Source organism: Stegostoma tigrinum, chromosome 1 (genome assembly GCF_030684315.1).
Source record: "Stegostoma tigrinum isolate sSteTig4 chromosome 1, sSteTig4.hap1, whole genome shotgun sequence".
Lineage (NCBI taxonomy): Eukaryota > Metazoa > Chordata > Chondrichthyes > Orectolobiformes > Stegostomatidae > Stegostoma > Stegostoma tigrinum.
Genome location: NC_081354.1, coordinates 1,574,685 through 1,589,831, shown reverse-complemented (window position 1 = coordinate 1,589,831; position 15,147 = coordinate 1,574,685). Strand labels below are relative to the sequence as shown.

General features: G+C 40.3%; 1 protein-coding gene across 4 annotated transcripts in view; it reads right to left on the bottom strand.

Moving 5' to 3' along the window:
• Window positions 1-15,147, bottom strand: part of manba (mannosidase, beta A, lysosomal) — an 82,341-nt gene that overhangs the window by 18,633 nt on the left and 48,561 nt on the right. For all 4 annotated transcript variants that reach the window (XR_007247144.2, XM_048526887.2, XM_048526866.2 and 1 more), the window contains exons 11-12: window positions 13,915-14,082; window positions 3,262-3,480 (exon numbers count right to left, since the gene is read on the bottom strand). Coding sequence is in view for 3 of the 4 variants with exons in the window: in XM_048526887.2 (XP_048382844.2) it covers window positions 3,262-3,480; window positions 13,915-14,082 (387 nt within the window). In the remaining variant the exon portion in view is untranslated. The remainder of the gene's footprint in view (window positions 1-3,261; window positions 3,481-13,914; window positions 14,083-15,147) is intronic.

Genomic DNA, 15,147 nt, shown 5'->3' with positions numbered 1-15,147 from the left:
CTCTCCACCGATCTTCTCCTCTATCCACCTTCAAGCCGCCTCCGCCCCTCTCCCTATTTATTTCAGAACCCTCTCCCCATCCCCCTTTTCTGATGAAGGGTCTAGGCCCGAAGCATCAGCTTTTGTGCTCCTAAGATGCTGCTTGGCCTGCTATGTTCATCCAGCTTCACACTTTGTTATCTCAGATTCTCCAGCATCTGCAGTTCCCACTATCTCCGATAAAATTTTCCCAGCACTATTTCTCTACTAATACTGATCTCCCACAATTCTTCCCTCTTACTAAATCTTGCATCCTCCAACAATTCTGGTATCTTATTTGTGTTCTCTTTTGTGAAGACAAACCAAAGTATGTATTCAGTTTCAGCCATCTCCTTGTCCCCTATTATACATTCCCCTGTTTTGGTCTCTAGGCGACCTACATTTGTTTTTGCCAATCTCGTTCTCTTCATGTACCTATAGAAACTTTTAGTGTCAGTCTTTGTGTTCCCTGCAAGCTTACTTTCATATTCTATTTTGACCTTCTTAGTCAATCCCTTGGCCCTCCTTTGCTGAATTCTAAACTGTTCCCAATTCTCAGATTTAATTTTTTTTTGGCCAATCTGTATGCTTCTTCCTTGGTTTGGATACTATCTCTAATCTTCTCTGTAAACCAAGAATTGGCCCTCTTACTCATTTTGCTTTTGTACCAGACAGGAATAAACAGTTGCTGCAGTTCCTCCTTGCATTTTTTGAGTGTTAGCCATTGCCTACCAACTGTCATCCTTTTAAGTTACTCTCCCCAATCTTTCAAGGCCAACTCACACCTCATCTCCTTGTCATTTCCTTTATTAAGATTCAGCACCCTATCTCTGAATCAACTACTTCACTCTCCATCTTGATAAAAAATTCTATCATCTTATGGTCGCTCTTCCCCAAGAGGTCTTGCATAGCTAAATTAGAAATGATTCCCTTCTCATCACATAGTACCCATTCTAAAGCAGTTCCTCCATATATTGGTCAAGAAAACCGTCCCGTACACATTCCAAGAACTCCTCCTTTAAGGCATTGTGGCTACTTTGATTTGTTCAATCTATGTGCAGATTAAAATCACCCATGATCACCAACAATTCCCTATCACATGCATCTCTAATTTCCTGTTTAACGCCATTCCCAACATCACCACTGTAGTTTGGGGGTCTATACATGACACCTCTTCATGTTTTTCGCCCCTTGGTATTTCTCAACTCTACCCATACAGACTCCACATTGTCAGAGCTGATATCTTTTCTCACTATTGTGTTAAATTCCTCTTTAACCAGCAATGCCTGCACCACCTTTTTCTTTTTGCCTGACCTTTCTAAATACTGAAAACCCTGGGAAGTTCAGTTCCCATCCCCGGTCAGCCTGCAGCCATGTCTCTATAATCCCAATTTTAGCGTACCCGTTTACATCTCTCTGCGCAATTAGTTCATCCACTTTACTGCACATGCTCTGCACATTAAGGCACAAAGCCTTTAAGCTTGTCTCATTATTTTTCTCAATAGCCCTGTTTGTCCTTGGTTTCTTTGCCTATCACTTTTCTTATTCCCTTTTCCAGCTTTTGTTTTTGTGCTTGCTCCATCCTTCTCTTACTTCTTACACAGGTTTCCCACCCCCCGGCATATTAGTTTAAACCCTCCCCAACCACTCTAGCAAACACTCCCCCCCAGGACACCAGTCCCAGTTTTGCCCAGGTGTAACCCGTCCAATTTGTACAGGTCCTACCTCTCCCAGAACCGATCCCGATGCCCCAGGAATCTGAAACCCTTCCTTGATACCATCTTTTCAGCCACATATCATCTGGTATTTCCTTTTATTTCTCCTCTGACTAGCACGTGGCACTGGTAGTAACCCTGAGATCACTACCTTTGAGGTCCGACTTTGGCAAAGCCATTTTTCCTTCCATCAGAATGATGTGCTTCAAATACAATAGAAAAGTGTGAAGTTGCTCAGATATATTCCAACAACGCAGTTTCAAACACACCTCATGGATGAGAAACGGCTGATATTTGGTTCACTGTTCCCAAAAGGGTTAAATTATCACTGGGGTATCACCTATTAGATATTAAGTTCCCTTCAGTAAACCAAAGCCATTGGAAAATTCTCGGGTTAAATCCTCAATCTGTGCTGCTTTAGCTGATTTTAATCAGGTCATTGGAAGAACTGACTTTAACAGTACTACAGGCAAGGCTTGTTAAAATTACTAACTAAAAATATCTATGCTTTGCTACTTATAGAACAAAATAGTACAAATGGAGTGTAAGCTTGGATATTTACCAATTGAAATCAGAATTGATGTTTGTTGGTTTAGGGCAGACAACTTTCAGCCTTTGCTCTTAAGAGTCCCAGAAAAGGAATTCACTGTTCAATAAAAAAGGTCAATGTCTAGCAAATATAACAATACACTGAGCCAGTACATTGCAAATTTACTGAATTGACCACTTAAATTTATTTCAGTTGTTGCTCTGTTAAGATTTTATTCAGTTCAAGAACAGTTTATACTTAAATAGAATATGGAAAAAGATATGACAACTTTCAAAAGGAACAGATTTGTGGGAGTATGAAATAAATCTGACAAACTTTTCAAATAGCATGAATAGATACAAATCAAACAGCTTCTTTCAGTCCTATGTGGCTCTATGTTATCTTTAAATTTTTATGGTACCAAGAGCAGAAATTTTCTGCTGTATTTCTAAACACAGAGTTCCTTTACAAAAACTCTGCACCACAAGCACTGAAGATACAAGTTGACCGTTCCACAGGGTAACATAGTCAACTGGCAGAAAGAATTGCTCAACACATGAAACATGTTGGCAGTACGATGGTACTGCTCACTAACATCACAAGGCTCTTAATAAATTGCTACACCAATACCTTGCACAGTGAAAACTGCAAGTTAGAAAATAAACAAAACTTACTATTTCCGTCTGTGACATGACCAGCTAAAATTACCGAAACCAGAACAACACTCCTCTTGGTAAATTTCCAAATCAGCAGTTGCACAGAACAATTTCAACAGTCAAAACAACCATGAGTTAAAGAGGTCTCTTTAACAGATCCTCCAAAGCAAGAGATTCAAACTTCGAACATGTGCAGAACAGGAATATGCTACATGATATAACGGAATTATTTTAATTGGTCAAAAGGGAACCAACACTAATTTACTCAGATGATCTGCTTACTTGTCAAACAATTCCAAACAGTAATTTCTAGGTGCTTAAAGAAACAGAAAGTCTTACTGACTCTCTCTAAAGTAGAGAAGGATGGCCACGACTGGAAGCCGTATTCAGATGCAAATCGTGTCTTTGGAAAATGAGTCCAGTCCCAGCAGTCTGCTATGTAATTATAATAATGAACATCACCATAATGGACATCGTATGGATTCTTAGCAACCCAATTCTCCCGAATAGATTCCTCTCCATTTGTGGGGCTTGAAGCAATAAAAGGACGACTCCTGTCCTCCTGGAAATAGATTTCAAATAAGTGTAAAGCAGCTGCTCTGATGAAATCTGTACTATGCATAAAAATACAGAAATGAAAACAGGAATGCTGAAAGCATGGAGTTCGTAAAATCCCTACAATGCAGATAGAGGCCATTCGAACCATCGAGTTTGCACCGAGCCTCCGAAAAACACCCACCCAGACCCACACCACCCTATTCCTGTAACCTCGCATTACCCACAGCTAATCCCCGTAGCACACACATCAGGCATTTCAGTGAGCCCAATCCAGCTAACCTGCACATCTTCAGGCTGTGGGAAGAAACCAGAACACTCAGCAGATACTCAAGGCTGGAATCTAACCCAGGATCCTGGCACTGTGAGGCAGCAGTGCTAACCACTGTGCCACCGCTACCTCACTATTAAATTTCCTTCACCACAAATTCCACCACTGACTATGACTGGAATCAAACTTGGGTGTCCAGAATATTACCTGCCTCTGGATTTACACTGTAATGACAAGGCCATTAGGCCATTATCTCGTCTTTAGAATTATTTGTGAGAAGAACAGACAGACAGCAAGAGAGAAAGAGATAGAGAGAGCGCGAGAGCCAGAGAGAGAGAGCGGGAGAAAGAGAGAGAGATGGACAGAGAAAGAAAGACAAATGGGGGAGGAGGAAGAGAAGAAGGGCAGAGGGGCGACAGAAACAGACAGACACAAGATTAACATTTCAAGATCATATCTTTCATCATAAGCTGCTTCACCACAGCAGTTGCATAGAGGAGGCAATGGCTTAGTGGTTTTATCACTGTTAATCCAGCAACCCAGATATTGTTCTGGGGACCTGGGTTTGAATGCCACAATGGCAGAAGGTGGAATTTGAATTCAATAAATACCTGGAATTGAGAATCCAATGATGACAACAAATCCATTGTCGAAGAAAAACCCAGCTGGTTGCCTAATGTCCTTTAGGGAAGGAAACTGCCATCCTTACCTGATCTGGCCTACACGTGACTACACACCCACACTGGCGGAGCAACAGGAGACAGAGAGTTGTAGTGGAAGGGAGTTTCTCAAAACAGAGAACTGCGACCAGTGGTGTTCCACAGGGATCTGTGTTGGGACCACTGTTGTTTGTGATATACATAAATGATCTGGAAGAAGGTATAAATGGTCTGATTAGCAAGTTTGCAGATGACACTAAGATTGGTGGAGTAGCAGATAGTGAAGGGGACTGTCAGAGATTACAGCAGAATATAGGTAGATTAGAGAGTTGGGCAGAGAAATGGCAGATGGAGTTCAATCCAGGCAAATGCAAGGTGATGCATTTAGAAAGATTCAATTCAAGAGCAAACTATATGGTAAATGGAAAAATCCTGGGGTAAACTGAAGCCCAGAGGGATCTGGATGTTCAGGTCCATTGTACCCTGAAGGTGGCAACGCAGGTCAATACAGTGGTCAAGATGGCATACGGCGTGCTTTCATTCATCGGACGGGGTACTGAGTACAAAAGTTGGTAGGTCATGTTACAGTTGTATAGGACTTTGGTTCGACCACATTTGGAATACTGTGTACAGTTCTGGTCGCCACATTTGGAGAGGGTGCAGAGGAGGTTCACCAGGATGTTGCCTGGTATGGAGGGCACTAGCTATGAAGAGAGGTTGAGTGGATTAGGATTATTTACATTAGAAAGATGGCGGTTTCGGGGGGGACCTGATTGAGGTCTACAAAATCATGAGAGGTATAGACAGGTTGGAGAGCAAGAAGCTTTTTCCCCCCAGAGTGGGGGACTCAATTACTAGGGGATCACGATTTCAAGGTGAGAGGGGAAACGTTTAAGGGAGATATGTGTGAAAAGTTCTTTACAATAAGGGTGATGGGTGCCTGGAACACATTGCCAGCGGAGGTGGTAGAGGCGGGCACAATAGTGTCATTTAAGATGTATCTAGATAGGCACGTGAATGGGCAGGGAGCAGTGGGATACAGATCCTTGGAAAGTAGGTGACTGGTTTAGATAGAGGATCTGGATCGGCGCAGGGTTGGAGGGCCATGGGGTCTGTTCCTGTGCTATGGGTGACTCTGAACTGCCCTCTGGGCAATTAGAGATGGGCAATAAATGCTGCCTAACCAGCAACACCCTCATCCCCTGAATGAATTAAGGATCTGCTGAGCGTTGGTAGCACTTTCTGACTTTACTTCAGAGTTTCAGCATTCACAGTAATTTACATCTATAAAATAGTAAATATGTTTAAATGATTTATGTTGTCATTTATGGACAAACCTGGTTCCTTATTCTGCAACAAACTGTTACATAAAGTGTGTGTTTGTGTGAACTGTTACATAAATTTGTCAGGAAGCACACTTCAAAACAAAGTACCGCAAACTGTATCTCCAGTATGATCCAACTTCCCAAAATACAATCTTGCAAATCACAAACTGATAATGATGGTCAAATATTGACACCTTCACAAATAGAGTGGGGCATTTTGCTTGATGCTCTTACAAAAATTACTGGTTGTATCACAGAGCAATACCGCTCAACCATCCTGAACCAGCTCTGAGTAATGCAACAAAATAAATAAAAACTGCGTTAAGACCAACCAAAACTTAACAGGACTCTTACTGCAACTGCAGAAAGGATATTATCACTGAATAAGCATAGGCTGAACTTGAGAGTCCAATTGCAGAAATTAGTTAGTAGTGAACAAACCCATGAGCCACTAGATCTTAGCACTGTGGGTTCGTTAGCAAAGGAGTGTTTCAGGTGCTGGAAACGTGTGTACGCTGTATTGGAGAAGCTCCTCTAAAAGACACACAGATCCCTTACAGTATTGCGCTTACTATACTACAATCATACAAAGTTTTAGCTAAATCACATGTGTAGCAACTATTCCATATTTTTAGGAAAGGTACATTGGCCTAGAGAAGAATGCAGTGCAGAATCAGTAGACAAACGGGGCTGGATGTGTTAAATTAGGAGAATAAGCAAGAGGGGATCTGATTGAGGTGCTTAAGGTTATTTTAATATGTTATAGGATAGATAAGAATAATGAAACTGTTTCCTCTAGTTGTGATATGAGGGGGGAGAAGGGGACACAACCTTAAAGCTAGAGCTTGGCCATTCAGGGGCAATGTTAGGGATCTCTTCTCCCCAAAGGGATTATAAAACTGAGACTGATATATCTTGCGGACAGAAATCAGAGTTAACATTTTGGGTCCAGTTTTTTAAAGTTTATTTGGTGGCTCTTTTAAGAGTTCCAGAACCAAGGACAGAACATGGAGTTGACATGCAGCCAGCCAGGTTGAATGGTAAAGCATCAGAGGGCTGATGGCCTCCTCCTCCCTCTGGTGAGTTGGTGCTCCTTTTGAAACTGTTCCAACTTTATGGTTACGATCTGAAAATGAACTGATGCAATAAAATATTGTCTCAATACATTGTGCATCATTATCTCTATCACTTGCAGAAGTTTCTACAATGTAATTCACATGCACCTTTTGAATCATGTTGGGTAAATCCCATTGTGCTCTTTATCAGAACATATTGGATTGAAAAATTGAGACAGCAAGTATCTTTCCTCCCCTCAGCAAAGGTACATTTTGGAACTAAATCTCCCCCACTTTGTACCTTGTGTTTCTATTTCCGAACACACAACAGAAATTCAGGGTGGAGACCAGTCTCATAGGTGGTTGGTGATACCATGTGTGGAGTACTCAATACAGTCTTGGAGTCCTAACTTGAAGAAAGATGTAAATATGTCATAGGAAACTCAGAAGGTACCCAACTAATTCTCTTTGTGAGAGAATTATCTGATTACGCAAGGCAGAACAGGTTGGGCCTGCATCCATTTGAATTTACAATATTGAGAGGTGATCTTATTGGAAGATCCTGAGCAGATTGCAGGATGAATTCTGAAAAAAATATTTCCTCATGTGTAGAACCTAAAACTACAGGGCATATTTAAAAATAATGGTTCGCTCATTAAAAGGAAGATTAATGGAAAGTCTTCCCTAAGAGGGTTACGAGTCTGTGAAATTCCCTTTCTCAGACAGCAGCAGTGATAGAACATTCAAAATACACAGCAGAGGTGAACAGGATTCTTGGCTAACAAGGGAGTCAAAGGCTATCATGGATAGGCAGAAGAGTGGAATCAAGCCCACTATCAGATTAGACATGATCTTACTGAACTGTGGAGCAGGCTTGTGGAGTTCAATGGCCTACTCCCGTTCCTAATTCATAGGTTCAGGTCTCACGCTGGGTCTGTTTTGCACATCAGTTTCAGGTTGAGGATGTCCATTTACTGCTTCCCTCCAAATCAAAAAACACTATAACACTTAAAAAGATATAGAAATAAAGTCATGTGACATCACACAGCAGATTCTACCCATTCCCAGTGATCACTAAATCAAGACCACGCTGAATCTCATTTAAATAGGTTTTTTTCTTTTTTCATTAACCAGATGAACCAGGCAGCATTTATTGCCCATCCCTAATTGCCTAGAGGGCAGTTCAGAGTCATGCACATTGCTGTGGGTCTGGAGTCACATGTAGGCCAGACCAGGTAAGAATGGCAGTTTCCTTCCCTAAAGGACATTAGTGAACCTGATGGTTTTTCCTGACAATTGACAATGGGTTCACGGCCATCATGAGATTCTTAATTCCAGATATTTTATTGAAATCAAATTCCACCATTTGCCGTGGCAGCATTTGAACCCAGGTTCCCAGAATGTGCTGAGTTTCAAACACTGATATAGTGAGAAGTACACATCCATTTTTGTGGTCTGTACTGTTAAAATATCATGGCAAGTTCTGATGCAGAACTTGTGAAAGGGCGCTACACAGCTCCTAGAGAAACTCTCAGTAAAATATGATGTTGCCATTTGTTATGGCATGTACTACTTGGAAGAAAAGGATGGGAGGAGCAAAATCATAAACAAGCACTTTTGGATGCCAGAGGAAACTATTCACCACTGCCCTGGTGAGTCCGTTTGCAGTCCACCAACGCATTAAACCAGACATCATGGAGCACAAGATCCAACAAACCAAGGCTTTGGGTTATTTCAAATGACAATTTTTACCAAAGTTTCTACAGATGTCCATAGGGTTCAATTATTCTTGGGGAGTGGCGGAGGAGCAAAATAATTGGGAGAAAAGATGACAGAAATGTTTTAATCGGAATTGGTAATGACACAAATACTAATGTACATTTACAATCAGATGTTTTAAAAAACAACATTCTTGTGTAAATTTACTGACATATCAAAGTGATCAGAGAACACAAGTTCTCATTTGTCATCATTTATGCTAAGTTAAGCTACAAGATTTTAATCTAGATAAATAATAAATTTAATGTCATTTCATGCTGTACTGTGTATTCAGACCGGCAATAGTAAAAAGTAATTTCAATGGGCAATGAACAACCAGTATCACTGAATGAAGTCAGGATTGATGAAATCTGTTTACAGCAAGTGAATTCCAATAAGTTCAACCAGGCAATGGGGATGAAGCTTTTACTGATAGAAGAGAACAGCAGAATCAATAAAGTACATTTCCAAATATATTTGGCTCCCAAAAAAATAACAGTTGCATTGAATTTGTTCTCTGATTTCTTCTAACAAAGCAGATCCCAGTGAATTCTATTTATAAATCAGTACGGTCATCTGATCTGACCACCTAAAGCACCGGGTGGTATTATGTCATACTTTTTTTCCTCTCAAAGCTCATGACTGGAATAGAATCACTGTCTATTTTTAGAACATTTCTTAGTTTGCAAGGATGTAAAGCAACACAAGGCATTCTTAATGTCAGCACAACAAGTAGATTTTCAAACTGCCACAAAACACACATCAATGTGAGATATTGCAGCACAGGGAAGGCAGTTTAGTTAAACTTATCTTTATCAAATCTATTAATTTAACTAACTGGATACAGCAACAACTGGCTTCTCTGAAGACAACTTGTTTTATTTCCCAATTCCTAACAGGCACTTTGTGTCAAGATGTTGCGTGGCACAGGTCAAGTTACGGTATGGTTTAAAAGTATGGTACCCACTTCAAAATTGGCCAGAGTAAACTGCTTTCTTCTTTGAGGAACACACTATTTTGGCAAACACTGAAACTAAAGTAACCAAAGTTCACTAATACGTATTACATACATTTTACATTTATTAAACAGAATTACACAGTGTACAAAACAGAAACAGGACATTGGCGCAACCTGTTGATGCTTCACACAAGATTCCTCCCACCCCATATTATAGATAGCTGCATCAGCATAACCTTCTCAGCCTGGTCATGTCCTGATTCCCTGATCTGCACAGAAAGGAACTGGTGTGCTAAATTAGTAATAATGGCTGGGCCAGACCTTTCATTCTGAAATGTAAAATTAAATCAGGCACGCATTGTTCAAAACAATGAATGAATAAGGAAGAGCAGATACATTCAATTCATTCTTGTGAAACTCAATGCTAACAGAAAGAAATGTTAGCTGGAATTTAGACACTCTTTTGTAAGAAATCCAACAAATGTGAAACATAATTTTACATTAGATTTTTACATCAGAATTGTTTGGCCAGTCTTATCTATTGAGCCTCATTTTTGGTCTCCAGTCGGGAAATGAACATACAACAGAATACAGAAACAGGTCCTTCAGCCCACCATGAAGCCATTCTAAGCTAATCCCATCTGCTGCCACATGGCCCCTATCCCTCCACTCCCTGCCTCTTCATGAGTCTGTCTAAATGGTTCTAAAATTTTGCTGAAGTATTTGCTCCTACTACCTCCCCCGGCAGCATGTTCCAGGTATCTACCACCCTCTGCATTAAAAAAGCCTCACACATCTTTAAACCTTCCCCCTCTCACTTTAGATCTATGCCCCCTAGATATGACCTTTCCACCTTGGGAATTTCTCCAACTATCCACCCTATCCAAACCTTCATAATTCTATATACTTCTATCAGGTCACCCTTCAGCCTGATACCCCAGTGAAAACAATCTAAGATTGTCTAACTTCTCCTTGTAGCTAATGCACTCCAATCCAGGAAGCAACCTCTTTTGCACCCTCTCCAAAGCCTCTACACCCTTCCTGCATATTTGTGACCACAAATGCACACAGTACTCCAAATGTGGCATAACTAAAAAGTTTTATACAGCCACAAGACTTGCCAACTGTTATACTCAATGCCCTGATAAATGAAGGCAAGTATGCTGGATGCCTTCATTACCACCTTATCCACTTATGTTGCCATTTTCAGGGAGCAAAGGACTTGCACTTTTCTGTATATCAATGCTCCTAAGGGTCCTGCCATTTACTGTATACTTTCCTCTTGCTTTTGACCTCCCCAAATGCATCACCTCACACTCTATCTGCCATTTCTGCACCCAACTTTCCAACTGTTGTACTTTGTGCTGCATCCTTCGACAACCTTCCTCACTATCCACAACCACTCCAATTTCCATATTGTCTGCAAACTTAAGAGTCAGATCACATATATTTTCATCCAAATTAACATATTTATTATAAACAACAGAGGTCCCAGCACTGATCTTAGCAAAATATCACTGGTTACAGACCTCCAGTGACAGCAACATCCTTCACGGCTACCCTCTATCTTCCATGATGAACCCAATTTTGTAAACAACGTATCAACTCACTGCAGATCCCACGTGACTTAATCTTCTGGGCCAGCATACCAGTAAGGACCTTGTCAAATGTTTTATTAAAGTCTATGCAGACAACATCCACTGCCCTACCACCCATCAATCGTCTTTGATTCTTACTCAAAAAAGCTCAATCAAATTTGTGAAACAAGACTTCTCCTGCGTAAAGTGATGCTGACTATCCCTAATAAATCCATTCTTTTCCAAATACAAGCAATTTTTTTTTGGTTCATTTACAGGATGTAGGCATCACTGGCTAGATCAGCATTTATTGCCCATCCCTAATTCCCCAGAGAGCAGTTTAAAGTCAACCACATTGCTGTGGGCCTGGAGTCACATGTAGGCCAGACCAAGTAAGGATGGCAGCTTCCTTTCCTAAAGGGCATTCGTGAACCCGATAGCGTTTCTACAACAACCAGCAATGGTATCATGCTCACCATTAGACTAGCTTTTTAATCCCAGATTTTATGAATTCAAATTTTGCCATCTTCCAGGATGGGACTTGAACCCATTACCACTGTACCAAGCCCTGTTGAACATCAACAATAGCCCTCTGTGGTAAAGAATTGCAGAGGTTTACAACCCTCTAAGAGAAGAAATTCCTCCTAAACTCTGTCTTAAATAGTTGACCCTTACTCTGAGATAGTGCCATCTGGTCTTAGACTCAACTACAAAGGGAACGACCTCTCTGCATCTACCCTGTCAAGCACCCATCATCCCCTCCCAAGAATCTAGCATGTTTCAATAAGGTCACCTCTCATTCTTTTACATTCCAGTGAGTACAGGTCTTTCCAACTCAACTCCTCCTCATAGAACTCCTCTATACCTGGTATCAGCTGAGTGAACCTTCTCTGGGCTTCCCCGATGACATTTTATCTTTCCTTTGATAAAGGCCCCAAAACTGTTTACAGTATTCCAGCTGTGGTCTGACTTGAGCACTGACAGGCAAGGGAAATGTCCCTGGATTTTGAGTAACTGTAAAGTGATGATGTTGGGGAGTAGGTGGGATGTTATTTTTCCATGAGTTTTGAAATCCTTGAAATTGTGTTATAGTTAGATAGCTTGGATTGTTTTGTGTGTTTTTGTTTCTTTTGTGTCATAAAACTTGTTTTATTGTTAAAATCAAATCTGCAGCTTGTGTGCTTATTTTTCAGTGAAAGGCAACCTCTTTAGATTAATTAAGAAAAAAAATATAATCTTCTACACTAGGTTTTATTGTGGGAATTAACCAGCCCTGTCACAACACCAAGTGGGATCATAACATGGATTAGCGGACTCTTCAGCAACAGCACAAAATTAGTTCCTACTTTTGATTTCTCAATCTTTGCAACTTCTGTACCATGCAGTATTTCACCAAAAACCAAGCTGACAACATTGAAACTGGCGGTGCTCATTACAGGAATACACATCTATCTAACAGCCCTCAACCTGAGCCACTGCTCCTTGGACAATCCATGCTGAATTGTAGGTGTTTAAAGTCAGATGACATTTGAAAAACAGAACTTTCCTGTCGTTACGATTAACGGTCAGATGCAAAGAAGAGTACAGACTGAAAACAGTAAATACGTGAGTAACAATATGCCATTAATGCTGAGCTGAAGAGAGAAAACAGAGAGCTACATCAGGAGCAGACAGTGTTGGAAGAAAATGAACACCTGGCGAGGAAATTCAATGGAAGCAGAAAATGCAGGAGAAAGGCAAAGGTCCTTGCCAGGGTCTGCATGTGTAGGGGTCCTTGCCTCAACAAGAAATGCACCTTAGAACATTATTACTGTAGTGTCCTCCAGTCCTATAACTCTCTGAAATCTCAACATTCTCCTAATTTGGGCTTCTTGTGCATCTTATTTCATTACTCCAATATTGCTAATCATAACAAGAACAGAAATTACTGGACAAAATCAGCAGGTCTGGCAGCATCTGTGAACAGAAATTAGAGTCAATGTTTTGGATCCAGCGATACTCCTTCAGAATGGGTTTAAATATAACCTACACTTTTGACCCAGTTTAAGAAAATAAGGCACACAATAAAGATTTGTATACTAAATAAAATTAAAAATTTAAACATTGAGAGATCTTCAATAAGCAAGAAAATGCTGAAAATACTCAGCAAGTGTGGCAGCATTTGTGTAGACAGAAGCAAAATTAACGTTCAGGTCAATGACTTCTGATCAGGACTGATTTAAATAAGGTTCAAGTTCCAGTGACAGTGCAAAAACATCTACCCCTCAGGACTTTGCCTGACATGTTCCATACATCTTACCCAGAAGACAACATGCTTTCTTAAACTGCAAATAATAAGTGTTCACCAACAAATCTTATATTTTCAGCTCTTCAGAAATGTATTTTACACACAAATTAAGTTGTATCTAACAAAAATGTACTTAAACGAAAACTTGATAAACACACGAGGGAGAAAGGAATGAAAGGATAAGGCAATAGGTGACATGAAGTAGAGAAGTGTTAATATTCAGCATGATCTTGTGGGGTGAATGGCGTGTTTCCATGCTGTAAATTCAATGTAATAATGGATCCACAACTTTCATTACTTTTTACGTTACAATCGGCACAGTTTTCCAGACAATAAACAAAAAACCAACGCACTGCAGATGCTGGAAATCAGAAACAAAACCAGGATTTGCTGAAAAACTCAGCATATCTGGCAGCATCTGTAGACAGAAAGCAGAATGTTTTGGGTCCAGCAGCATTTTTTCAGACTTGCTGAGTTTTTTCAGCAATTTCTATTTTTATTTCCAAACAATTGGAACATGTTGAAAATTAGTGACTTAAATAGGTCCTTACCTCAAGCACAATTTCTTGAATGTTATTAACATAGAGATTAACATAGTCATTCAGATACAGTGTGATGTTTGATGATGGAATATGGAACCAATTTGATGCAAGTGCAGCCTCATTTTCATTATTTCCACTCCAGATTATAATGGATGGATGGGATTTTAGTCGACGGATCTGAAAAGTCAGCAAAACACTTCCTTAAACCCATGTAGCTAAAGAAATTTGTGCAGACTGATGACTGCAAAAAATTTCAGGTCTGCAAATCTAATTCAGACAAGCAAGTAACTAATGGGTTCTCGTGCTGCAGATGTAGTATCCTTGCCTCTGAGCCAGGAGGCCCAGGTTCAAGTTTCACCTGCTCCAGAAGTGTCACAGATGTCCATCCCTGACCTTTTCCATAACAATTATGAATCTAATGGAGTTATAAACACTGTCAGCAAAGTGTTCCCCCACTGATACTACAGTCACTTGCCTAGTTTCATTACCTATAATTAAGTCCCCTCACTTTAAACCTTCTATCCAAAGCTCTCTCCATTTTAAGAATTCCACCCCCTCTAAACCTTTCATGCTACGACTACCGAGTTAATGTTGGGGAAGTTGAAATCCCCTATCATTACCCTATTACTTTTGCACTTCTCTGAAACTTGCCTACGTCTCTTCTAGTTCTCTCAGACTATTAGGGAGTGCACTCCAGCAATGTAATTGCTCATTTTGATTTTTTCAGTGTTATTCACACGGCTTTATTCGCAAACCCTTCTAAGATATCATCCCTCCTGCTGCTGTAATTGATCCCCTGATCAATATTACAACATCCTTTCCTTGTCTTGCTTGTGGACCCAATATTCTGCAGTACGGTGCTGATGATCCTGTCCCTCTCTTAACGATACCTTGATGACAGCAATTACATCATACCCCATGTTATAATGTTTCCCTTCAACTCATCTTGTTCATTAGATGATTGCATTAAAATACTATCTGTTGCCAAGTGGGGTAGAGTACGGTGGCTTGGAAGGTAGGACATGAGAATTTGGTGTCTGTAAAATATTGGTTTTTATAAAATGCTAGAGGGGAAAGCATTGCATGGTCCGTTTAAAAGATTGTGCTTTTTCTATGCTTGGAGATGTCTGTGAGTAGCTTGAAAGTCTGCAAATTCAGACAGCACCGGAATTGAAGCATTTGTATCGAAAAGCCATACTGTTAGCAGGCAAAGCAACATTTTTACCAAGACAATGGGTTTCT